This window comes from Salvelinus alpinus, chromosome 26 (assembly GCF_045679555.1).
Source record: "Salvelinus alpinus chromosome 26, SLU_Salpinus.1, whole genome shotgun sequence".
NCBI classification, from domain to species: domain Eukaryota; kingdom Metazoa; phylum Chordata; class Actinopteri; order Salmoniformes; family Salmonidae; genus Salvelinus; species Salvelinus alpinus.
This window is the reverse complement of record NC_092111.1, coordinates 24,753,462-24,779,147: the sequence shown is the minus strand read 5'-3', so window position 1 is coordinate 24,779,147 and position 25,686 is coordinate 24,753,462. Positions and strand designations below refer to the sequence as shown.

At 44.7% G+C, this 25,686-nt stretch overlaps 1 protein-coding gene across 2 annotated transcripts; it reads left to right on the top strand.

Annotated features, from left to right (window-relative positions):
• The first annotated feature begins 389 nt into the window (after positions 1-389).
• On the top strand, positions 390-25,552 carry fbxl2 (F-box and leucine-rich repeat protein 2). 2 transcript variants are annotated; one of them, XM_071368396.1, is made up of 14 exons: positions 390-781; positions 3,310-3,371; positions 4,377-4,431; positions 8,325-8,399; positions 10,681-10,775; positions 10,939-11,103; positions 12,239-12,365; positions 17,264-17,338; positions 18,643-18,770; positions 18,905-18,965; positions 19,064-19,108; positions 19,232-19,288; positions 19,517-19,729; positions 20,022-25,552. In XM_071368396.1, exons 1-14 carry the CDS (start codon positions 752-754, stop codon positions 20,127-20,129), a joined length of 1,296 nt encoding a protein of 431 aa, XP_071224497.1. In that variant the 5' UTR covers positions 390-751; the 3' UTR covers positions 20,130-25,552. The 2 variants fall into 2 exon arrangements, with proteins under 2 accessions (XP_071224497.1, XP_071224496.1); XM_071368395.1 differs by having other exon boundaries at positions 393-781; positions 18,640-18,770.
• The last annotated feature ends 134 nt before the right edge of the window (positions 25,553-25,686 follow it).

Sequence of the window (25,686 nt, the reverse complement as noted above, 5' to 3'; positions counted from 1 at the left end):
AACGAGACGATACGAAAGGGATTAAGGAGTAGTATATCTGTGATCAACACTGGTAACAGATTCGGGGGTCCCTGTATACCAATGTTTTCGGATCCAAAACCGGACCCCGCACGTTTGACATGTTCAGCGACATACCTCACCGTTAACGGACCGGCGGATATTTGATGTTACGTGTCTGAACATCTCTGATGCGAAGAGAACTCGCAATCAAAACAAGTCCGCCACGCGTGCTTTTCCCGCAGAAATGACGTCATCACCACGGCCCTCCCCTTCCCATGTCCACGGTCGGCAACAACTACTAGAATAACAGAATAAACAGTTAAATGACGGGTTGTTCTTCCATCTATAAACTGATAAAATATATTTGATAATTTCTTCCACATTTTTGACGTTTCAAACCGCTCGAGCAAGAGGGAGGGATATTGAGGCCAGCTGATTTGGTCTGGGAGCCGTTTGAGAGGCGGAAGTGAGGTCACCAGGAGCTCGTCCATGTTATTATTGTTATTTTGGTCGCTGGCAGTGTGATGAGACGGACTGGAGAGCCGTTGGGCTCCAAGACTAGGCTACTGCTCTTCCAGGCCGCCCCGGACTAAACCTCACAGCCACCCCCGAGAAAGGAGCACTGTCGCCAACAGGGGAGAGCGCCCAGCCCAGCCTCTTCGACCGACACAGGCGACAAAAACAATACGGTATTCGGCAAACCCCAGACTTGTATGTGCGCGGTAACAAACCGCGACGTGCCTCCGCAGATATGAACGGCATCACCAAGGGCAGATTCGAGGTAAGAGCTGCGGAAACGGGCCGGAGAGTGTGTATGTAAACGGATATGAACGGTAGTAGGTTTTCCGTAGGGTGACACCGTGTGTGTGTGTGTGTGTGTGTGTGTGTGTGTGCGCGTGTGCGCGCGCGTGTTTCGGACCGTGCACTGTTCTAATTTTATATACTGGAGGGAGCTGGGGCTTTGTTGGTCAAGGGTAATCCGAAATCCTGTTATTGTCCAGACAGACGGCCCAGCTGACCACGGCAACACCGAGCTCAGTCTGCGGGACAGGCTGGGGTGAAAGGCAGGGTTGGGTATTAGAAGACTAGTTGGGGCTGGCTGGGGCTTTTCTAAGGACAAGACTGCGGTAGCTGTAATCACAACCCAATCATTGTTTACTCAGCTACAGTCATTATAGTTCTCTGGGAGTGATTTGGAGTCAGAACTACAATGTATGTGTAAGCAAACAATATGGTGTATAGGTGGTGGGCTGGAGAGAGATGGGAACTAGATTGGACTGGTGCCGAGGTATAGGGCAGGAACTGGGACCAGGACTGGACCTTGACAGAAGGCTGGGGATTAGTTTGGGCAATAGGGCTGGGGTTTGGTTTGGGCTATAGGGCTGGGGGTTGGTTTGGGCTATAGGGCTGTGGCTGAGATGATTTAGCCAGATAGAGAAGCGCCTAGGGTCTCCCACCTCTCTGTCGGTAACAGACTCCTTTGGTTGGTCAAGCTATAGAACGGTCATGACAACATACATGTTATGTAGGCAGTGGCACCAGGCTCCAATTTCCTCCCACTGGGAACCAACCAGCCTGGTTGAGTTCAGACAGGAGGGTGCAGAACATTTTGCAGACAGAAATGTCATGATTAAAGCTAACATAATTCCCCACTTAACAAAGGTAGGCTATGTCTGTTCTACATAATATATTTCTATGTGAAGGGATTGTGCCTTACTGAACACAGTAGGTAGGGTAGCATGTGGTCTGTAATGGTTATCTTGCTGTGTTGACATTTCCTCAGTATGTCATGAACCAGCTCCTGTCTGATGGGTTAGCTTCCCCAGGCCTGTATGTGTGTGTCACTGTGTATAAATACCACAGATTCCTCATTAAACATCTGGGGTTGATGTGACAGCACTTGACCTTCTCGTATAGGAGGCTCTTTTCTGCATAATAATATTGATGTGAGTGAGGGAGGGAGGGAGTGAGGGAGGGAGGGAGTGAGTGAGTGAGGGGGTGAGTGAGTGAGGTAGTGAGAGTGTGTGTGCAGAGAGGGTGGCAGTGTGTGTTTCCATCAGTGGATTTCTCAATTGTGCTGCACACTAACCATAACCATCTTAGAACCAGGCTGGAAACCATGCCTACATGGTTGAGTGTGAGGAGCTGCAGTTTTGGGGGAAATATTACCCACAGACCCAGCAGCATTCCCCGTTCTTGCTGGACATTCCCGACCGGCATGTAGCCAGAGGTCTGGGAGTGCCTGGAGACTGATCTGGGAGAGGAACTCCCCAGGTTGGAATGCTGCTCTGTCGGCTGTAGGAAGCATAGAGCTGGGGAACACTGGAACATTGAGATTCAAAAAATGTCATGAAAGGAAAAAAGAGACTTGAATTCTAAAGGGGTCCAACAAGTACAAATAAGCATTAGGCTCAAGGTTCCTCTGAGTCTAGGTTACTCCCTCTCCATAGCTAAAATGTTTTTTTGTGTGTGTGTGTTTTGTAGGTTTTTGAGGTTGGTTTTGGTTCGATTATTTAAAAAATAATCACAGTTGTCGATTTCAGTTTTTCGCAAAATAAAATTGACATTAAATGCACTATGCATTGTTGGTTGAATGCTGTAACAGCACAGAATAAAATAATGAATAAAAGTCCCATGGTGGTAGTGACTGTCCATTACTGCTTATCACTTATTAACCATCATTTATTCACTTAAATCACATTTGTTTTGATGGCTTTATTATTTCATTCCAAGTCATCATCTCATCTCTATAGAGCTGCTACCTGTGCTGTCTGACAACATCACTATTTTAGTAGTTCTTCAATGTACATAAGGCATACTTTTATGACTGCTGAATACCAACTATCAATCACTTAGATCATATTTTCAGGTAGAGATACCTCGTGAAGCAACGGCTTTCTATCCCTCTTGCGCGTTCTCTCTTTCGAGGGCTCTGCATCTGCTCTACATAGACCGGACAAGTAAGGGCAAATATGGTCATTGTAGTTAATTACCACATTTTCAGAGCTAAACTATGTAGAATATTGGCCTGTTGGAAACTACAACTCCCTACTCCATCACACAGTACGGGCTTGATCTGATTTATCTCTACAGAAACTGAGCATTGAGCTCACAGAAAAAAAAAATAACAAAATGGAATTCAAATAATTGAACCGCTGTCAGTCAATTTATTTAAAAAAGGTAAAATAACCTACATTTCCTTTAATCGCTCATCACTAGTGTTGTGTGTGTGCAGGCCTGTGTGTGTATTCTATCTGGTGCTTGTTACCATGGCGACAGTGGTTCTGATGTGGATGTCTCTCTCTTCAGGTGTTCTCCAACAGTGATGAAGCTCCCATTAACAAGAAGCTTCCCAAGGAGCTTCTGCTCAGGTGAGACACACACAACCACACACCTGAGTGCTCGCCCCAGGGCTTAAAGTGAGGGTAATTTATTAAACAAGGATATTGTCTGGAGTCCCTTAGCAGACTGTTAACCGTGTGTGTGTGTGTGTGTGTGTCGCCTTGGAAATGTATGTCTGCTAGTTATGCGACCTACAAAGCATCATAACGTCCTACAGCGGCTGTGTGTAATCCTACTAATCTAACTGAGATCAATGTCTAACATACACATTTAATCATATCCTGCTAATATAACTTGTGTGTGTACAGTATGTGCTATAAATAGCCTCTGTGTTGGTGGGGAATTCCGCAGTGCTCAGCTCCAGCTGTGTGAACTTCAGACAGACAGAACCCACCTACATAAACCATTATATCAGTGTGTGTGTGATTAAAGTAGACAGCCAATCAATGGCCTCTGCCGCGTTCATTAGCCAGTCATCAGAGAGACCATCGATCAGCGCTTGTCTGATTGGTCAGGTGCTCCATTAGCCACTAGGTGGGAGTGTGTGTACATGAGCTTGCATCAGTTAATTTCTGGACTCCTGACACATACATGTCAGACATACATGCCCCAACATGCCCTCGCTGACCACACAAACACACACCGCCTTTGTCTCTTTCCATGAGAGGGAACAATGGACAGTGCTAGTTTCCCGAGGGTGGGAGTGTGTGGGGTTAAAGGGAAACTACTGATATGAATAGGAGGAACTGTGTCTGTGTGTTTGACCTGACCCACTGGCTTACCCCTGTTGGCTAATAGCTTCAAGCTAATTCAATTGGCCTATTCCTCTGTAAGGCTACATGCTATTGCTAAATTCACTGGCCAGTTTCTCTGGAAGGCTACATGCTATTGCTAAATTCATGACCAGTCTCTCTGTAAGGCTACATGCTATTGATAAATTCACAACCAGTCCCTCTGCAAGGCTACATGCTAACCCCACTGTCCTGTCCCTAAGTACAACTAAAAAAAAATGCTCTCTCTCTCTCTCTCTGTAGAATCTTCTCCTATCTTGATGTGATCACATTGTGCAGGTGTGCCCAGGTGTCCAAGGTAAGGCCCACCCCTACAGACATTGCAGTTGGTGGTTTTAGACTGACTGGTATCATGACTACTTAATGTAATTTGCAGATCATTCAGTCGTCAACGTTCCACAACATGCCCATTAGGGTTGGGTGATGTGCTTAACGTGGGCCGGACCTATCCAGAGCGCCATACCGGCACTTCTAATTTAGGGGGAATTGCGTACCGGCTCCTGTAGCCTATCGCCTGCCCAGATTCACACACAGAGGCAAACAAAGGTTGATCAAAGCGGAATGAAGGCAGGATCTGCAATGGAGAGAGGGCATGCATTTCCTGATTCCGCTTTGTTCACGTTTATTTGTCGCTAGTCTGTGAAGCTGTGCGTGACAGTAGGCTGTTTGAGGTTGAACATCAGTCAGCCTGAATGCGCATGGTGCGCTGTTCCCAAATTGTCAAATGAGGGTTTGTAAGGTCATGGAAATTAGTTTTATCATTTTTGTTAATGTAATTCATAATGGCACACTTATGATCACAAATATGATCAATCACTTAAATCCACATATCAGCCATTATCGGAATGACCCTTCTGTGCCTGTCTGTTTGTGCCGCGTGTGTGCCAATGCAAGTGGGCGGTTGTCAGAGGAGAGAGAACGCGACATTTCAGCAGGTATAAAATGACAAACAGACTAACTAGATAACTGCTACACGTTGTTTTGAATTGGCTATCTCGCTAATTCACTATAGCTAAGCATTAATGTCTTTGCTGCCTTTCCACGGGCACTGCACGGTTGTAAAGCGGGGATTTCACTCTATTAAACAGTAGCCATATAATTGGAACAACATTAAAAAATATTCTAAGAAAAGCCTAATTGACAAATAACTTGCTGTGCATAGATCTTTCCTGAAACATAAATATTTGAGCCTTTATATATAAACATGTCTAGTTAGATGCATTGCTTTGAAGTAGCCTACCTTATCCATTTGATCCCTGATTCTTTGAATGAGGGAATCATTTTATCAAGACATGCTATAATTATAGTCATGAAAATTTTGTTAAATATATGAACCTTTAACAGTGAATAATCAGAGGTCTATATAGCATAATGTCGTATGTGAATTTCGGTAAAAATAGTGTAATGGACCGATTTATCCCAAGTCAAGCATTGGCCATGTCTGGAATGGCACATCGTTCCGTCGACGGGTCCAAACATCGTTGATATATGATTTGATCAGCCCCGGGGCTGGGGAGGAGCGCGCGTTGTGGCGTTGCCTAGAGCCGCAGTAAACAATCTGTCACGCAGATTCTGTGTTATGCACTAACCACCCGATTAGAGTCTAATCATTAGACTACAATGTGAAAATCATCTTACCAATATTGTATTTTCTTGTGTCCAATTAAATACATATAAACCAATCATTTGGTTAAATGTGGTACCCGATACCTTTGAATGGTGATTTGGAACCACACGTCATAGGTCTAATGTGTTTTATTTGATTTTGTTTAACCTTTATTTAACTAGGCAAGTCAGGTAAGAACATTCATATTTACAATGGCGGATACTAGACCATTTCAATGGTGATTTAGGACAATTTCAACAGAGACCGAGTGCACGTGTTCACCATAGAAGACATCACTGGGCAGTTTTCTTGGGAGTGCGAAGCAAACAGTCACACTCGGCGCGCAACAGCCTCCCAGCGCAGAGCTCACATCCTACTTACTTGAAGATGTCTTCTCTTCAGAGGAGATGATGAACCACTGGCATGGTGAAGCGGGTATAAGGGGCGCTTTGCTCTCTTGGACAACGACGCCCGGAAATACCTCTGCCCACTGTGCAACAAGCGTTCCGTCTGAACGTGTTTTCAGTGAAGCAGGCAATAGGCTATTGTTACCCAGCTCCACAGTCTATTAAAGCCAGAAAAGGTGAACATGCTTGTGTTCAGAAACCTTTATGTAAGGTGTGATGAAAAGAAAAAAAAACGAATGGTTCCTCATTGAACTTTGTATTTTTTACATTTTCAAAACCAATTCACAGATGCATCTTATTAGAAAGAACTGTATCCTGGGCCAGGTCTAAAAATATTATGTTAATTGTGCCGGTGTGTCTTTGAATACTACTTTTTTGCACTGTAATTTATTTGGTTAATTTCGTCCATTTTGTTTACTTTATTTATTTAGTAATTTGTAGCCTATCCAAATGTGGGTTATTCTTTTTATAGGTGTATTTTTTTTGCATGCTTATTCGATAGGCAAAAATGCATAAGTTCAAAATGTGTTCGTTTTTATATAAGGTTTATTCGATATTCAGGTGTTATAAACAAATGTTTTATGTGATTGTTGTTGGCTGTGAAATAAATGCACTATTCGTAATAACTATTCAAAATAAAGTTGATTGTGAGACTACCCTGACACTTCATGCATTTATTTTGTTGTTCCGGCTTTTTAAAGCGCTGCTGTGTGAGCTTATGTAGGCTAATGCCCGTTGCGCAATTGAAGGATATGAATAAACACTTCGACAATAATCTAAATGTTAGTTTCAGTGCTTGACTTGGGCAGGAGCTCACCAGAGCTGAGTACCGGCACCTCAAATGTTCTACTGCTTGACCTCCTCTTATAGAATATTAGCTCAAAAGTATTGTGGAGCTCCTGCACCTAAATATAAACAGTACCAGCACCAATTTCAGTCTATGTCAAGCACTGGTTAGTTTCTAAGTTTAACTTGTACAATTGACGTTTACTGCAACTTTTATTGCCCGTAGTAGTCTGGTATAAGCCTATATTTTGGGCTGTTTGGTTTGGAAGGATGGATTTTCCAGGAGCACACAATAGGAAAAAAAACTAAAGCTTTGGTCAGGTGGAGGCCAGAAACTTATGGTTTGTTTAAACTTCCCATTCGATTATTCTCTCTTATTGTTCCTCTCTCATTATGACCTTAAAATGTTTTTATTTAGGCCATTCAAAATAACATGACACTTTCTGTGAATGCTGTTACTGACCTCCTAAATTCATTCGATGGTTAATCATGAAAGAGTAGGCTATATGCTTAGGCCAACAAGTCACATTCAAATCTAATGGGGATAGGGAGAAAAGGGGAAATTAAGCTTTTAAAACAACAGGCCGGACACGTAGTGTCTGCTGCAATGATCATTTGATATTGGAGAAGTGAGAGAGAGCAATGTTATCTGACATTTTGTGCAGCTTTTGGCGCTCCCCGCTTTGTCTACAATCTGTTCTTGCATCATGTTAATAGTAGGCTGTCTATCTTCCTACTTACCACATATTTATTGAAATAGGCTATAATAAATAGGAATATGTAGGTCATTAGGCTATAATAAATAGGAATATGTAGGTCATTAGGCTATAATAAATAGGAATATGTAGGTCATTAGGCTATAATAAATAGGAATATGTAGGTAATTTGGCATGTCACCTGGCTGTGCGCTGCCCAACTCTGGCGGTGCCAGTCATGTAAAAAAATTAAATAACGAATACTCAAACTATTGTCTGTCACATCATAATGTTGTCTCATCGATGTTGTCTGTCTAACTTCGTTGATCTTCAGTTATAAACTGGGTAGTTCAAGCCCTGAATGCTGATTGACTGACAGACGTGGTATATCAGACCGTATACCACGGGTATGACAAAACATTTATTTTTACTGTTCTTATTACGTTGGTAACCAGTTTATAATAGCAATAAGGCACCTCAGGGGTTTGTGATATATGGCCAATATGTTGCGTTGTGCATAAGAACAGCCCTTAGTCGTGGGTTATTGGCCATATAGCACACCCCCTCTGGCCCAACCTGTCCTACTGAACACAGCCCTGGTGTGTGTTGTAGGACTGATAACACCATCACTGTCTTCTCTGTCTCTCTCTCTTTCCTCTTTCTCGCTCTCTCTTATTTCCTGTCTCCCCCCTCTCAGGCGTGGAATGTCCTGGCCTTGGATGGTAGTAACTGGCAGAAGATTGACCTCTTCAACTTCCAGACAGACATAGAGGTGAGAGGTCAGGGTGAAGGGTGAGGGAGGTGAGCCTACATATACACATTCTGAAAGTGTATGCACTCACTCAGCTGGCACTTTTATCCAAAGTGACTTACAGTAAAGTGGCATATATTATTATATTTAGCATTGTGTGTGTGAGTGTGAGCAGTATTATGAGGCTGCTCGCCCAGGGCTTAGTACTGTGTCAGTAGGCTTTGGTGAATGTCTGGCGACGTCACTGATCCTCTCTCTGAGTCACGTAGGTCACACCAGTCTCTCTCGATCTCTCTCTTTCTCGATCTCCCTCTCTCTCTCTCTTTCGATCTCCCTCTCTATCGCTCTCTCTGTCTCGATCTCCCTCTCTATCGCTCTCTCTGTCTCGATCTCCCTCTCTATCGCTCTCTCTGTCTCGATCTCCCTCTCTATCGCTCTCTCTGTCTCTCTATCGCTCTCTCTGTCTCGATCTCCCACTCTATCGCTCTCTGTCTCGATCTCCCACTATCGCTCTCTCTGTCTCGATCTCCCACTCTATCGCTCTCTCTGTCTCGATCTCCCACTCTATCGCTCTCTCTGTCTCGATCTCCCTCTCTATCGCTCTCTCTGTCTCGATCTCCCTCTCTATCGCTCTCTCTGTCTCGATCTCCCTCTCTATCGCTCTCTCTGTCTCGATCTCCCACTCTATCGCTCTCTCTGTCTCGATCTCCCACTCTATCGCTCTCTCTGTCTCGATCTCCCACTCTATCGCTCTCTCTGTCTCGATCTCCCTCTCTCTCCCTCTCTCTCTCTGTCTCTGTCTCTGTCTCTGTCTCTGTCTCCATCTCCCTCTCTCTCTGTCTCGATCTCCCACTCTATCCATCTCTCTTTCACTCTGTCTCTATCTCTCTTGTAATGTGTGTGTGTGTGTATGTGTAAGCTGAATTGTACAAATAAAGAATGGTAAAAAATTCTCCCCACTCTTCCCAGTAGCGGTGCATGGGTAAAATCACAGGGGAAGCCAAGCCAGGGGAAAAAAGCCATATTACATCCTATGTGTTGTGATAATTGCATTGTTTGCTCTATAACCTATTGATTTGTATGTCATTTTGTCTGTCGCAAACAGTTACATGACCTACATACAGCATGGTCAAGCAAGTGAATGTTTCCGACATTTTCAAACTTCTAAACAACCATTGATTTAGAACCACGGAGACTTACCGCAAGTCACAAAGAAACCAGGAGCTGCCTCCACTAATCCAGCACCATTTCAACTTCAACATCATCATATCACCTCTGCTTAGTCTAATACAGTGACAACTAAAAGATACCAAAAACGATTTAGTCCAACCAATGTAAGCTAAATATGATGTGGCTGTCCATGTTACTGGGGTGTGTGTGGAAAAACATGTTGACTTACCCTACTTGTATAGAAACACCAATGACATCCTCCTCTCTTTCATGTTGCCGAAACGGTCTATGACTGTCATACAGTACACTCTTTTAGTTTTTGTTGTCGTAGGCTACCTGGCTAAAATGCTTGCTTGCTAGCCTAACTTCCTTTCATGGGCAACGATGAGCCAGGCTAGCTAGTTAACATTAGCCTTCTACATCTAGGCACATATTGAACTTCCATCCTCTCAGGCCAGGGGCACAATGTATGAATTTATGGTTAGATCATAATTAAGTTAAACCACAAGTCCAAATCCATATCTCCATCCATGGCTAGTTTAGGAAAGGGACGATTTTAGTTAGCTAGCCACCTTAGGAAAATCAATTTTTTTCTCTAAATGACGTTCTGCTTTTGATGTGATGTGAATGGTGTGAAGCCAAATCCAAACTGGCTTCCCTTGACACTTTTTTTGGTGCACCAGGACCATTCAAAGTTGAGCTCACTCAGTTTAGCTCAACGCTGATTGACTATTATTATAATATTTTTTTTATCAAGGGAGGCCACTGGCTTCGCAATGCTACGGGTGGCAACAATGTCATACTCTATTTGACCTGACAGCATCAGATAGATGGCTACACATACTGAGAAAGAGGGGCGATGTTTAAAAATACAAATAAATGAAATATAGGACAAAACAAACTTTTTTGGTTACTACATGATTCCATATGTGTTATTTCATAGTTTTGATGTCTTCACTATTATTCTACAATGTAGAAAATAGTAAAAAATAAAGAAAAACCCTTGAATGAGTAGGTGTGTCATAACTTTTGACTGGTACATATATACATTTAATTGAATTTAATGGTCCGTTTCCTTGGCATCCATGAGTACACGCCACTGACTCCTCCTCCTCTCTCTCTCTCTCTCCAGGGTAGAGTAGTGGAGAACATCTCCAAGCGATGTGGAGGCTTCCTGAGGCAGCTGAGCTTGAGGGGTTGTCTCAGTGTGGGGGACGCATCCATGAAGTGAGTCCTTCTCCATAGGGCCTCTTACACTCTTAGTACAACCAATGTTGCTTTCCGTTCACATTTTCATCTTGGAATGTTATTTATCTCCCTGATTCAGTTACTTCTCCGTGACTCTATGATTTGATTGTCTATAATGACTGTGGTATTTGTCACTTGTCAGGACGTTTTCTCAGAACTGCCGTAACATTGAGGTGTTGAACCTGAACGGCTGCACTAAGATCACAGACAGCACCTGTCTCAGCCTCTCCAAGTTCTGCTGCAAACTCAAACAGCTGGACCTCACCTCCTGTGTGTCTGTTACCAACCACTCCCTCAAAGCTCTCAGGTAAGTGTCTGAAATGGCTCCCTATTCCCTAATATAGTGCACTACTTCTGGCCAAGTGTTGCAGTTTATTTTACGGTACAGAAATGACAAAGTATTTACTGTAAGGGTAAAATGGTAATTGCATAATAATCACCAATAAATGACATGTTTGTTTCTTTGGAATTCATCACTACAAGCATCATTTAGTACCAGGTAACACAAATTACCCATTGTCACCATATAATTTTCTAGTAAGTCCCAGGGGCCATGGTGGGCCTGGGAAGGCATTGGCCCACCCACTTGGGAGCCAGGCCCACCTACCGGGCAGCCAGGCAGAGCCAATCAGAATAAGTTTTTCCCACAAAAGGGCTTTATTACCGACAGAAATACTCCCAGTCCGAGTGGCTGTCCGAGTGGCTGGTCTCAGACGATCCCGCAGGTGAAGAAGCCGGATGTGGAGGTCCTGGGCTGGTGTGGTTACTCGTGGTCTGAGGTTGTGAGGCCGGTTGGACATATTGTCAAATTCTCTAAAAGGACATTGGAGGCGGGTTATGGTAGAGAAATGAACATTAAATTCTCTTGCAACAGCTCTGGTGGACATTCCTGCAGTCAGCATGCCAATTGCACTCTCCCTCAAAACTTGAGACATCTGTGGCATTGTGTTGTGTGACAAAACTGCACATTTTAGAGTGGCCTTTTATTGCCCCCAGCACAAGGTGCACCTGTGTAATGATCATGTTATGATCAACTTCTTCATGTGGCACACTTGTCAGGTGGATAGATTATCTTTGGAAAGGAGAAATGCTCACTATCAGGGTTGTAAACAAATTTGTGCACAAAATTGGAGAGAAATAACCATTTTGTGCATATGGAAAATGTCTGGGATCTTTTGTTTCAGCTCATGAAACATGGGACCAACACTTTACATGTTGCGTTTATATTTTTGTTCAGTATAGTTAGAAAACAGGGTGTGAATCAGTGAAGGTTGCTGAGGGGAGGACGGCTCATAGTATTGGCTGGAATGGAGTCAATGGAATGGTATCAACCACATGGAAACCACGTTTGCTACCATTCCATTGACTCCATTGCAGCCATTTATAATGAGCCGTCCTCCCCTCAGCAGCCTCCACTGGTGAATATGTGTGTCTCCCTTTAGTGATGGCTGTCGTATGTTGGAGATGTTGAACCTGTCGTGGTGTGACCAGATCACCAGAGATGGCATCGAGGCTCTGGCCCGGGGCTGTAACAACCTACGAGCCCTGTTCCTACGCGGCTGCACACAGGTACACACACACACACACACATACAGTACACGCGCGTTGTATTGATTACAGTGGCGATTTTAGCATGTAAATCTTGGTGGGGCAACAAAACAAAAAGAGGTGGGATGCATGCCAGCGAAGCCACTACATATAAAAACATAGCTGATATGGCAGACTTGCTTAAACTAATGTGGTTTCTACTGATAATTGAGATGTACAAACTATGGCATAAGGGGACGACAAGCGGATAAGAGGCAATCCGTAATTTCGATTAAGACATTAATGAGAGAGCTAGGAAGGACATAGTAAATATAACAATTTGTTCAGCACTTTTGAAATGTACAGCGACAGAATTCAGAACATGGGCTGTTCTTACAGTCAGAAACATATAAACATATATTTATAACATATAAATATTCAATGATTGCGTTTCTCTAAAACAGGTTATAGGCTATTTGTGCACCACCAAGTTAGAACAGTAGGTGAAATGAAGAGGTGAAAATAGACCAAATGATTAGGGTGAGGCACATTGAACACCGTTTGGGTTTTTGCGTGTCAAAAAACATATAACACTATTTGACGCATTAAATAAGCTTTTAATTTGACACGTCAAATAACACAATTATATTATAGAATGTTGTGTGTGCTGAATTTGCACATGCAAGCCAAGCACCACAACTACTATCAGTAGCACTGTCAAAGCTGTATAAAACAGTAGCCAAACAAGCAGACACCGGGCCACGAACAATATGTTTACAATGCCACGTTGGTGAAAATAGACCAAATTATTAGGGTGAGGCACATGGGCTACTAACAGCTTACTACACAACATACAGTTAGTATTTTTTTCTCAGCTATAGTATATACTCCCTTGCATATTACATAATTTATGCAGCAGCATACAAGAGTCTTTTTGGACTCATCTTGTGAAGTTGGCGCAGTGGTCCTTTGTTGACAAATTTTGTCATCAAAGTCTGGCATTCTCTGGATTTATGGTGGGAACTCAGGAAAAAAACAGCCCCTCCATTGAATTGCAGGCTTACGTTAGTGCTTTCTTTGTAAGGCCTGCAGTTAGCCACTGATTCCTTCCAAACTACTCATTGTTGAATTTGCGATTCCCAACTTGTTGTGTAATCTTTATGTACAATGGCCGATGAGCACCGATACGTTTTATCTATAATTTCTCTTCATTATTTCTCTTCATATGACAAGGATTAAAAAGGATTTGCCAGTAGATTGTCAACTTGATGACAACTGATGATGACTGCTAGCTAGGACTTTGAAAGTAAGATGTTGACATGTCCAATCGAAGCTACTTTGATGTCATTCTATCTGTGGTCAATGATCTTGAGCCTTCTTGGATGGGCACTTCTAATATAACTCTATAGCAGAACCCAAGGGGCTACAATTTTTGAGCTCTAACCTTAGAATTGGGGATGACGTACTGTCCCATGAGTGACAAAAAACTGAGCCAATCATGACAGAAAACTGAGCCAATCAGGCGCAACGCTCTGTATTTTCTGCTGGCTAGCCCCCCCCCACCACAGAAAGCACTGAGCTAGGCTGAAACACATGCATTTTGGAGCTGCTTTAATCAAGAAAGCATAAAAGAGACCATGTTTGTATGCAGCTTTCTTAACTCAATTACTTAAAAAAAATATATAAAATTGACATTGTTTGCAAACTGATATGTAACATGTATTAATGCCAAAATAACAAGCAAAACAGGCAATGCCCCACAAAAAAATTAATATATACAGTGGGGAGAACAAGTATTTGATACACTGCCGATTTTGCAGGTTTTCCTACTTACAAAGCATGTAGAGGTCTGTAATTTTTATCATAGGTACACTTCAACTGTGAGAGATGGAATCTAAAACAAAAATCCAGAAAATCACATTGTATGATTTTTAAGTAATTCATTTTCATTTTATTGCATGACATAAGTATTTGATCACCTACCAACCAGTAAGAATTCCGGCTCTCACAGACCTGTTAGTTTTTCTTTAAGAAGCCCTCCTGTTCTCCACTCATTATCTGTATTAACTGCACCTGTTTGAACTCGTTACCTGTATAAAAGACACCTGTCCACACACTCAATCAAACAGACTCCAACCTCTCCACAATGGCCAAGACCAGAGAGCTGTGTAAGGACATCAGGGATAAAATTGTAGACCTGCACAAGGCTGGGATGGGCTACAGGACAATAGGCAAGCAGCTTGGTGAGAAGGCAACAACTGTTGGCGCAATTATTAGAAAATGGAAGAAGTTCAAGATGACGGTCAATCACCCTCGGTCTGGGGCTCCATGCAAGATGTCACCTCGTGGGGCATCAATGATCATGAGGAAGGTGAGGGATCAGCCCAGAACTACACGGCAGGACCTGGTCAATGACCTGAAGAGAGCTGGGACCACAGTCTCAAAGAAAACCATTAGTAACACACTACGCCGTCATGGATTAAAATCCTGCAGCGCACGCAAGGTCCCCCTGCTCAAGCCAGCGCATGTCCAGGCCTGTCTGAAGTTTGCCAATGACCATCTGGATGATCCAGAGGAGGAATGGGAGAAGGTCATGTGGTCTGATGAGACAAAAATAGAGCTTTTTGGTCTAAACTCCACTCGCCGTGTTTGGAGGAAGAAGAAGGATGAGTACAACCCCAAGAACACCATCCCAACCGTGAAGCATGGAGGTGGAAACATCATTCTTTGGGGATGCTTTTCTGCAAATGGGACAGGACGACTGCACCGTATTGAGGGGAGGATGGATGGGGCCATGTATCGCGAGATCTTGGCCAACAACCTCCTTCCTTCAGTAAGAGCATTGAAGATGGGTCGTGGCTGGGTCTTCCAGCATGACAACGACCCAAAACACATAGCCAGGGCAACTAAGGAGTGGCTCTGTAAGAAGCATCTCAAGGTCCTGGAGTGGCCTAGCCAGTCTCCAGACCTGAACCCAATAGAAAATCTTTGAAGGGAGCCGAAAGTCCGTATTGCCCAGCGACAGCCCCGAAACCTGAAGGATCTGGAGAAGGTCTGTATGGAGGAGTGGGCCAAAATCCCTGCTGCAGTGTGTGCAAACCTGGTCAAGAACTACAGGAAACGTATGATCTCTGTAATTGCAAACAAAGGTTTCTGTACCAAATATTAAGTTCTGCTTTTCTGATGTATCAAATACTTATGTCATGCAATAAAATGCAAATTAATTACTTAAAAATCATACAATGTGATTTTCTGGATTTTTGTTTTAGAGTCCATCTCTCACAGTTGAAGTGTACCCATGATAAAAATGACAGACCTCTACATGCTTTGTAAGTAGGAAAACCTGCAAAATCGGCAGTGTATCAAATACTTGTTCTCCCCACTGTATATATAATATATATACACACAGTTGAAGTCGGACGTTTACATACACCTTTGCCAAATACATTTAAACTCAGTTTTTCACATTTCCTGACATTTAATCCAAGTAAAAATTCCCTGTCTTAGGTCAGTTAGGATCACCACTTTATATAAAGAATGTGAAGTGTCAGAATAATATTAGAGAGAATGATTTATTTCAGCTTTTATTTCTTTCATCACATTCCCAGTGGGTCAGAATTTTACACACACTCAATTAGTATTTGGTAACATTGCCTTTAAATTGTTTAACTTGGGTCAAACATTTCGGGTAGCCTTCCACAAGCTCCCCACAATAAGTTGGGTGAATTTTGGCCCATTCCTCCTGACAGAGCTGGTGTAACTGAGTCAGGTTTGTAGGCCTCCTTGCTCGCACACACTTTTTCAGTTCTGCCCACAAATCTTCTATAGGATTGAGGTCAGGGCTTTGTGATGGCCACTCCAATACCTTGACTTTGTTGTCCTTAAGCCATTTCACCACAACTTTGGAAGTATGCTTGTGGTCATTGTCCATTTGGAAGACCCATTTGTAACCAAGCATTAACTTCCTGACTGATGTCTTGAGATGTTGCTTCAATATGTACACATCTTCCTCATGATGCCATCTATTTTGTGAAGTGCACCAGTCCCTCCTGCAGCAAAGCACCCCCACAACATGATGCTGCCACAGCTGTGCTTCACGGTTGGGATGGTGTTCTTCGGCTTGAAAACATCCCTCTTTTTCCTCCAAACAGTTTCATCAGACCAGAGGACATTTCTCCAAAAAGTATGATCATTGTCCCCATGTGCAGTTGCAAACTGTAGTCTGTCTTTTTTTTATGGCGGTTTTGGAGCAGTGGCTTCTTCCTTGCTGAGCGGCCTTTCAGGTTATGTGGTGTTTATACTTGCGTACTATTGTTTGTACAGATGAACTCGGTACCTTCAGGCATTTGTAAATTGCTCCCAAGGATGAACCAGACTTGTGGAGGTCTACAATTTGTATTCCTGAGGTCTTGGCTGATTTCTTCTGATTTTCCCATGATGTCAAGCAAAGAGGCACTGAGTTAGAAGATAGGACTTGAAATACATCCACATGTAAACCTCCAATTGACTCAAATGATGTCAAGTAGTCTATCAGAAGCTTCTAAAATCATGACATTATTTTCTGGAATTTTCCAAGCTGTTTAAAGGCACAGTCAACTTAGTGTATGTAAACTTCTGACCCACTGAAATTGTGACACAGTGAGTTATATGTGAAATAATCTGTATTTAAACAATTGTTGGAAAAATTACTTGTGTCATGCACAAAGTAGATGTCCTAACCGACTTGCCAAAACTATAGTTTGTTAACATGAAATTTGTGGAGTGGTTGATAAACGAGTTTTAATGACATCAACCTAAGTGTATGTAAACTTCCGACTTCAACTGTATATAGAATCTTTTTCTTCTTTTTCTGAAGTGTGGTGCTGAAAACAGGTGGGGATGACGGGTCTACTGATTGATTATCAGTAGTGATTGGTTTCTTTGTGTTGTGTTCTCTACAGTTGGAGGATGGAGCACTGAAACCCCTCCAGAAACACTGTCCTGAACTAACCACTATCAACATGCAGTCCTGCTCAGTAAGACAGAGAGAAAGAGATGGAGAGAGTGTGTGTATTCATTAGTAGGGATTGAAAGACAGAAAATGTGTGTAACGTGTGTTATGTATAAGCAGGAGATTAACACCCCCTTGACTTTTTTTGAATTAAATTGAGATTATAATGTCAAAGTGGAATTATGTTTAAAAAAATGATAAGATGAAATGTCTTGAGTCAAGCATTCAACCCCTTTACTATGGCAAGCCTAAATAAATTCCGGAGTAAAATTTTGCTTAACAAGTCACATAATAAGTTGCATGGACTCTGTGTGCAATAATAGTTTTAACAATTTTGAATGACTACCTCATCTCTGTACCCCACACATATCTGTAAGGTCCCTCAGGAGAGCAGTACATTTCAAACACCGATTCAACCACAAAGACCAGGGAGGTTTTCCATTGCCTCGCAAAGAAGGGCACCTATTGGTAGAAAAAAACAGACATTGAAAATCTCTTTGAGCATGATGAAGTTAATTAAACTTTGGATGGTGTATCAATATACCTAGTCACTACAAAGATACAGGCCTCTTTCCTAACTCCGTTGCCGGAGAGGAAGGAAACCGTTCAGGGATTTCACCATGAGTACAATGATGACTTTTAAACAGTTACAGAGTTTAATGGCAGTGATAGGAGAAAACGGAGGATGGATCAATAACAGTGTAGTTACTGATAGAAGGAAGCATGTACAGAATAAAAATATTCCAAAACATGCATCCTGTTTGCAATAAGGCACTAAAGAAAAACTGCAAAGAAATTAACTTTATATTCTGAATACAAAGTGTTATGTTTGGGGCAAATACAATACATCGCTGAGTACCACTCTTCATATTTTCAAGCATGGGGGTGGCTGCATCATGTTATGGGTATGCTTGTCATCTGCAAGGACTAGGGAGTTTTTTAGAATAAAAATAAACGGAATAGAGCGAAAGGACAACCTGGTTCAGTCTGCTTTCCAGCAGACACTGGGATAAAAATGACAATAACCTAAAACACAAGGCCAAATATACACTGGAGTTGTTTATCAAGATGACATTGAATGTTCCCGGACTGGCCTAGTTACAGTTTTGACTTAAATCGGCTTGAAAATCTATGGAAAGACTTGAAAATGGCTGTCTAGCAATTAAATATATTTTAGTCCCACCTTGTAACACAACAAAATGTGGAAGTCAAGGGGTGTGAATACTTTCTGAAGGCACTGTAAGTGATTGCAGAACCAGACAGAGACACAGACAGACGGACCGAGAGACAGACAGATATGCACGCGTAATGTGTGTTTGTTAACAGCAGATAACTGATGATGGCTTGGTCAGTCTGTGTCGGGGGTGCCACAAGCTGCAGGTCCTGTGTATCTCTGGCTGCAGTAACATTACAGACGCCTCTCTCACTGCTCTGGGTCTCAACTGTCCCCGACTGAAGTAAGAAATGGGAAATGTATCCCTTTCTTGTAATTGTGGATTAGGTCTACTGATAAACACCCCATACATACACTAAACCAATGCATAACCAATGCATAACCAATACATAACCAATGGTTGGGTGTGTGTGTCAGGATCTTGGAGGCTGCGCGATGTTCACAGGTTACAGACGCTGGGTTTACTGTACTGGCCAGGGTAAGTGCTTCTCTGTCTCCTTCGTCACTTTTATTCTGTCTTGATCTGTGTGTTTCGATCCCTGAAATGCTGACCTGATGTGTCTTTTGTTTCAACAGAATTGTCATGAGATGGAAAAAATGGATTTAGAAGAATGTATTTTGGTAAGATTTCATGGGGTTCTTTTCTCAGACTCAATCTACAGTTGCATTCAATCAGAGATTGATTGAGCCTGTCTGATTATATGTACTGTATCTGGGTTTGATTGAGTCTGTCTCCTCTCACAGGTGACTGACAACACACTAGTCCAGCTTGCTATTCACTGCCCTCGCCTGCAAGCACTGGTACTTATTGGTGTGTGTGTGTGTGTGTGTGTGTGTGTGTGTGTGTGTGTGTGTGTGTGTGTGTGTGTGTGTGTGTGTGTGTGTGTGTGTGTGTGTGTGTGTGTGTGTGTGTGTGTGTGTGTGTGTGTCTTCATTCATAACTCCCCCCTATCAAACTGTTTGTGTGCATGTGCGTGTGTGTACATTACAGTATGTAATATAGTTTCTACTGTCTATCCTCTCCACCAGTCTCTTTCCCACTGTGAGTTGATAACAGACGATGGTATCAGGGCGCTGAGCAGCAGTGTGTGTGGACAGGAGCGCCTCACAGTGGTGGAGTTGGATAACTGCCCTCTGATCACAGACGTGACTCTGGAGCACCTGAAGAACTGCCACCGTCTGGAGAGGATAGAACTCTACGACTGCCAGCAGGTCACCAGGGCTGGCATCAAACGCATACGGGTCAGTCATCACCATGACTCTCTTACTGCACTACATCTCCCAAGCTGCATCACTGTGGCTGTAATGTCAAAGCTCCTGCATGGCTCGGTGGGAGTTGTAGTTTACTGAGGCTGATGTTGCTCCTATAGAAATAATAGAATGACCTGCACACTGTTGTATTATACGCCAATATAGTTTATTGCAACGTTGCAGGCTGTCATATGAAATACATGGGAGAATATACAACCGTGTGAAATATTGTTGGATGTGTATGCTACATTGGGAATGACGTTGCTCCTCCGTCTCCATACAGGCTCATCTCCCAGAGATAAAAGTCCACGCCTACTTTGCCCCGGTGACACCCCCTCCTTCGGTGCACGGCGGGGGCCAGAGGCTGTGTCGCTGCTGCATCATCCTCTGACAGTGGAGGGCCAGGGGGGGTCAGCTCTGTCTGCAGGTCCTACTGCTGTGACCCCCCCCCCCCCCCAACAATAACCCACCTGATCCCTGCAAGAGGATGAGACAGACCCTGAACCCCACCACAACACAACTACACCCTGAACCCCACCACAACACAACTACACCCTGAACCCCACCACAACACAACTACACCCCACCACTACACAACTACACCCTGAACCCCACCACAACTACACCACAATATCCTGAACCCCACCACAACTACACCACAATACCCTGAACCTCACCACAACACAACTACACCCTGAACCCCACCACAACTACACCACAATATCCTGAACCCCACCACAACACAACTACACCCTGAACCTCACCACAACTACACCCTGAACCCCACCACAACTACACCACAATACCCTGAACCCCACCACTACGCAACTACACCCTGAACCCCACCACTACACAACTACACCCTGAACCCCACCACTACACAACTACACCCGGAACCCCACCACAACACAACTACACCCTGAACCCCACCACTACACAACTACACCCTGAACCCCATCACAACTACACCCTGGACCCCACCACAACACAACACAACACAACTACACCCTGAACCCCACCACAACACAACTACACCCTGAACCCCACCACAACACAACTACACCACAACACCTTGGACCCCACCACAACTACACCACAACACCCTGAACCCCACCACAACTACACCACAACACCCTGAACCCCACCACTACACAACTACACCCTGAACCCCACCACTACACAACTACACCCTGAACCCCACAACTACACCCGGAACCCCACCACAACACAACACAACACCACAACACCCTGAACCCCACCACAACTACACCACAACACCCTGAACCCCACCACAACTACACCACAACACCCTGAACCCCACCACTACACAACTACACCCTGAACCCCACCACTACACAACTACACCCTGAACCCCACCACTACACAACTACACCCTGAACCCCACCACTACACAACTACACCCTGAACCCCACCACAACACAACTACACCCTGGACCCCACCACTACACAACTACACCCTGGACCCCACCACTACACAACTACACCCTGAACCCCACCACAACACAACTACACCCTGAACCCCACCACTACACAACTACACCCTGGACCCCACCACTACACAACTACACCCTGAACCCCACCACAACACAACTACACCACAACACCTTGGACCCCACCACTACACAACTACACCCTGAACCCCACCACAACACAACTACACCCTGAACCCCACCACAACACAACTACACCCTGGACCCCACCACTACACAACTACACCACAACACCTTGGACCCCACCACTACACAACTACACCCTGAACCCCACCACTACACAACTACACCACAACACCTTGGACCCCACCACTACACAACTACACCCTGAACCACACCACTACACAACTACACCCTGAACCCCACCACTACACAACTACACCCTGAACCCCACCACTACACAACTACACCCTGAACCCCACCACAACTACACCACAACACCCTGAACCCTGAACCCCACCACTACACAACTACACCCTGAACCCCACCACTACACAACTACACCCTGAACCCCACCACAACTACACCACAATACCCTGAACCCCACCACTACACAACTACACCCTGAACCCCACCACTACACAACTACACCCTGGACGCCACCACAACTACACCACAATAGCCTGGACCCCACCACAACACAACTACACCCTGAACCCCACCACAACACAACTACACCCTGAACCCCACCACAACTACACCACAATACCCTGAACCCCACCATAACTACACCCCAACACCCTGAACCCCACCACGACTACACCACAAACACCCTGAGCCCCACCACAACTACACCCTGAACCACACCACGACTACACCACAAACACCCTGAGCCCCACCACAACTACACCACAAACACCCTGAACCCCACCACGACTACAACACAACACCCTGGACCCTATAACCACACGGTCTTGTTCAGTAGGCAGTAAACAGAAGAAGGTTATTCAAAAATGAGAGGTTCTGAATTTTTCCAATGATAAACAAAAAATATATAATTCTGTGGCAAACTGTTTTTCTACAGTCTGACTTCCTGAACACGACCCTGGTAAACACCCTGGACCTACTGGTCACTACAGGTCTCTGATCAATACAGACTGATTGATCACTACTGATAAATGATCAATTGAACAGTTGGACTCTTGCTGATCTGTACCGCAGTCTCCTACTCGGGTGGAGGGAGGGGAGTGTGAGGGGTCTTTTTTCTCTGACAGAACTCTGTGAGTCTAGCCTCCCTCCCCTTCCAGACCCCTCCAACACTATCCTTCCCTTCCAGAACCCTCCTCTCCAACATTACCCTCCCCTTCCAGAACCCTCCTCTCCAACACTATCCTTCCCTTCCAGAACCCTCCTCTCCAACACTATCCTTCCCTTCCAGACCCCTCCTCTCCAACATTACCCTCCCCTTCCAGACCCCTCCTCTCCAACACTATCCTCCCCTTCCAGACCCCTCCTCTCCAACACGATCCTCCCCTTCCAGACCCCTCCTCTCCAACATTACCCTCCCCTTCCAGAACCCTCCTCTCCAACACTATCCTCCCCTTCCAGAACCCTCCTCTCCAACATTACCCTCCCCTTCCAGAACCCTCCTCTCCAACACTACCCTTCCCTTCCAGAACCCTCCTCTCCAACATTACCCTCCCCTTCCAGACCCCTCCTCTCCAACACTATCCTCCCCTTCCAGACCCCTCCTCTCCAACATTACCCTCCCCTTCCAGACCCCTCCTCTCCAACATTACCCTCCCCTTCCAGACCCCTCCTCTCCAACACTATCCTCCCCTTCCAGACCCCTCCTCTCCAACACTATCCTCCCCTTCCAGACCCCTCCTCTCCAACATTACCCTCCCATTCCAGAACCCTCCTCTCCAACATTACCCTCCCCTTCCAGAACCCTCCTCTCCAACACTATCCTTCCCTTCCAGAACCCTCCTCTCCAACATTACCCTCCCCTTCCAGACCCCTCCTCTCCAACACTATCCTCCCCTTCCAGACCCCTCCTCTCCAACATTACCCTCCCCTTCCAGAACCCTCCTCTCCAACACTATCCTTCCCTTCCAGAACCCTCCTCTCCAACATTACCCTCCCCTTCCAGACCCCTCCTCTCCAACACTATCCTTCTCTTCCAGACCCCTCCTCTCCAACATTACCCTTCCCTTCCAGACCCCTCCTCTCCAACACTATCCTCCCCTTCCAGACCCCTCCTCTCCAACACTATCCTCCCCTTCCAGACCCCTCCTCTCCAACACTATCCTTCCCTTCCAGACCCCTCCTCTCCAACATTACCCTCCCCTTCCAGACCCCTCCTCTCCAACACTATCCTTCCCTTCCAGACCCCTCCTCTCGAACATTACCCTTCCCTTCCAGACCCCTCCTCTCCAACATTACCCTCCCCTTCCAGACCTCTTCTTCAACACTATCCTTCCCTTCCAGACCCCTCCTCTCCAACATTACCCTTCCCTTCCAGACCCCTCCTCTCCAACATTACCGTTTCCTTCCAGACCCCTCCTCTCCAACATTACCCTTCCCTTCCAGACCCCTCCTCCAACATTACCCTCCCCTTCCAGACCCCTCCTCTCCAACATTACCCTCCCCTTCCAGACCCCTCCTCTCCAACATTACCCTCCCCTTCCAGACCCCTCCTCTCCAACATTACCCTCCCCTTCCAGACCCCTCCTCTCCAACATTACCCTTCCCTTACAGACCCCTCCTCTCCAACACTATCCTTCCCTTCCAGACCCCTCTCCAACATTACCCTCCCCTTCCAGACCCCTCCTCTCCAACACTTGGACTAGAGGATGAGCGGGGATGATCCTAAAGATGCAGAAGTCTACAACCCACAAAATGGTGGACAGTGTTATTCAGGAAGGTGCAATGGTACAGAACGTGCACATAGGAGTACAGACGTGACAACGAGCATTGGTAATCATGTCAACTCCATACGTTACATTTCTATCTGCCAAGTTTTAACCGTCTTGCCCTTCTCACCACACCTCTGGACAACGCATCACTCTGGGTGGACTTCATCTCAACCAATCACACTCTGTGTGACCGTGCTGTAAGTCAACCTGCTTCGACTAATGGACACCCAGCCTGTGAACGCCAAAAGGAGGATTCTGGCAAGTGTAGTGATTCTGGGTATGAGCAGAGAGGATGCTGGGATAGCTCTCTGAGACTCGTATCTACGGAGGGGACACCACTAAACCCCGCCCATCCAGGTGCAAACGGAAAACCAGTACAAAACTGAACATTTGATGTTTTTTCTGAGAACTTGCCATTTGAGACTCAGTTTTTGTTTGTAAAGAGAATGTTTTGCAATGATGGCAAAAAAAGAATTACAATATGGCAACTCCCCTTCGGATTGGAGTTGGCCAGTAACACATTTTTATTTTATCTCTTTTTTCCAGTGCTTATTGTAATTGTCCATGCTTGTCTATCCAGAGAGGGAGATTAGATCTGTGTATCTCTCCTTTTGAAAATAATGAAAGCAAACTGTTACTGTTGGACAGAAATGGACTGTCTCTGTCAGAAGCACAGCATCTGATGACATCAAGTTGTTTTTGTATGCTACATCACTGGAACATGTGTACTCAGGGCCTCTTGTGCACTGTGTGACTGTGGAACACACAGGCCTGGTTCCATGCTGACCACTAGCCCCTTGACCACTGAGCAACTCCTGAGTCCCCCTCAAAGAAATGAAAGCGAGAGGTTTGAGCCTAAGTGACGATCATGCGTCTTAAAAAATAAATACATCTGGAGCAGTGGAAACAAGCAACATGGCAGATACTTCACACAGTCTACAGGATGGAGATCGAGGGCAAGGTTACTGTTAATTACACTGTATTTTCAGATGTTCAAGGGAGAGTTAAGAAGTGGGCCTTGAGGTCTGGGGCTAATGGAAGAAGGTCAGTGCTAGAGATCAATTTGAGGGCAAGGTATAGCTATGTTACTGCTATGTTACCTACCATGACCGTTCTTATCCCCGGTGTTCCCGGGGATAAGGGGTCAGGGCTAGGGGCCAGTGGTGGGTTTGGGATGAGGCCTGTCAGTGTGTAAAGTCTCAGACAGACAGAGGTGTATCGTATATAATATGGGTGTTTGACTCAGATGCTGCTGGTGCTGAGTTGTGAAGCTGACTGACCTCCAGGGTTGGAGTCAATTCCTTTTCAAAAATGGAATTGATCCCAACCCTGCTGAACTCACTACATGGCAGTGATACTAACAGCCTCTCTTTGACAGATGGTCTAACAGGAGTTTTATGTTGAAGAAAATAAATAATGAATAAATAAATATAACATAAATAAAAGTAACATAGTAAATGTGCTCTGATTTTCTCTACAGTGGAATTTGTTCGTGTGTGTGTGTAATCCTCACCCTGACCAGCAGATGTCGCTGGCGAGCCGTGTAGGTTGATCAAGGTTTGAGATGCTCGCCCAAATC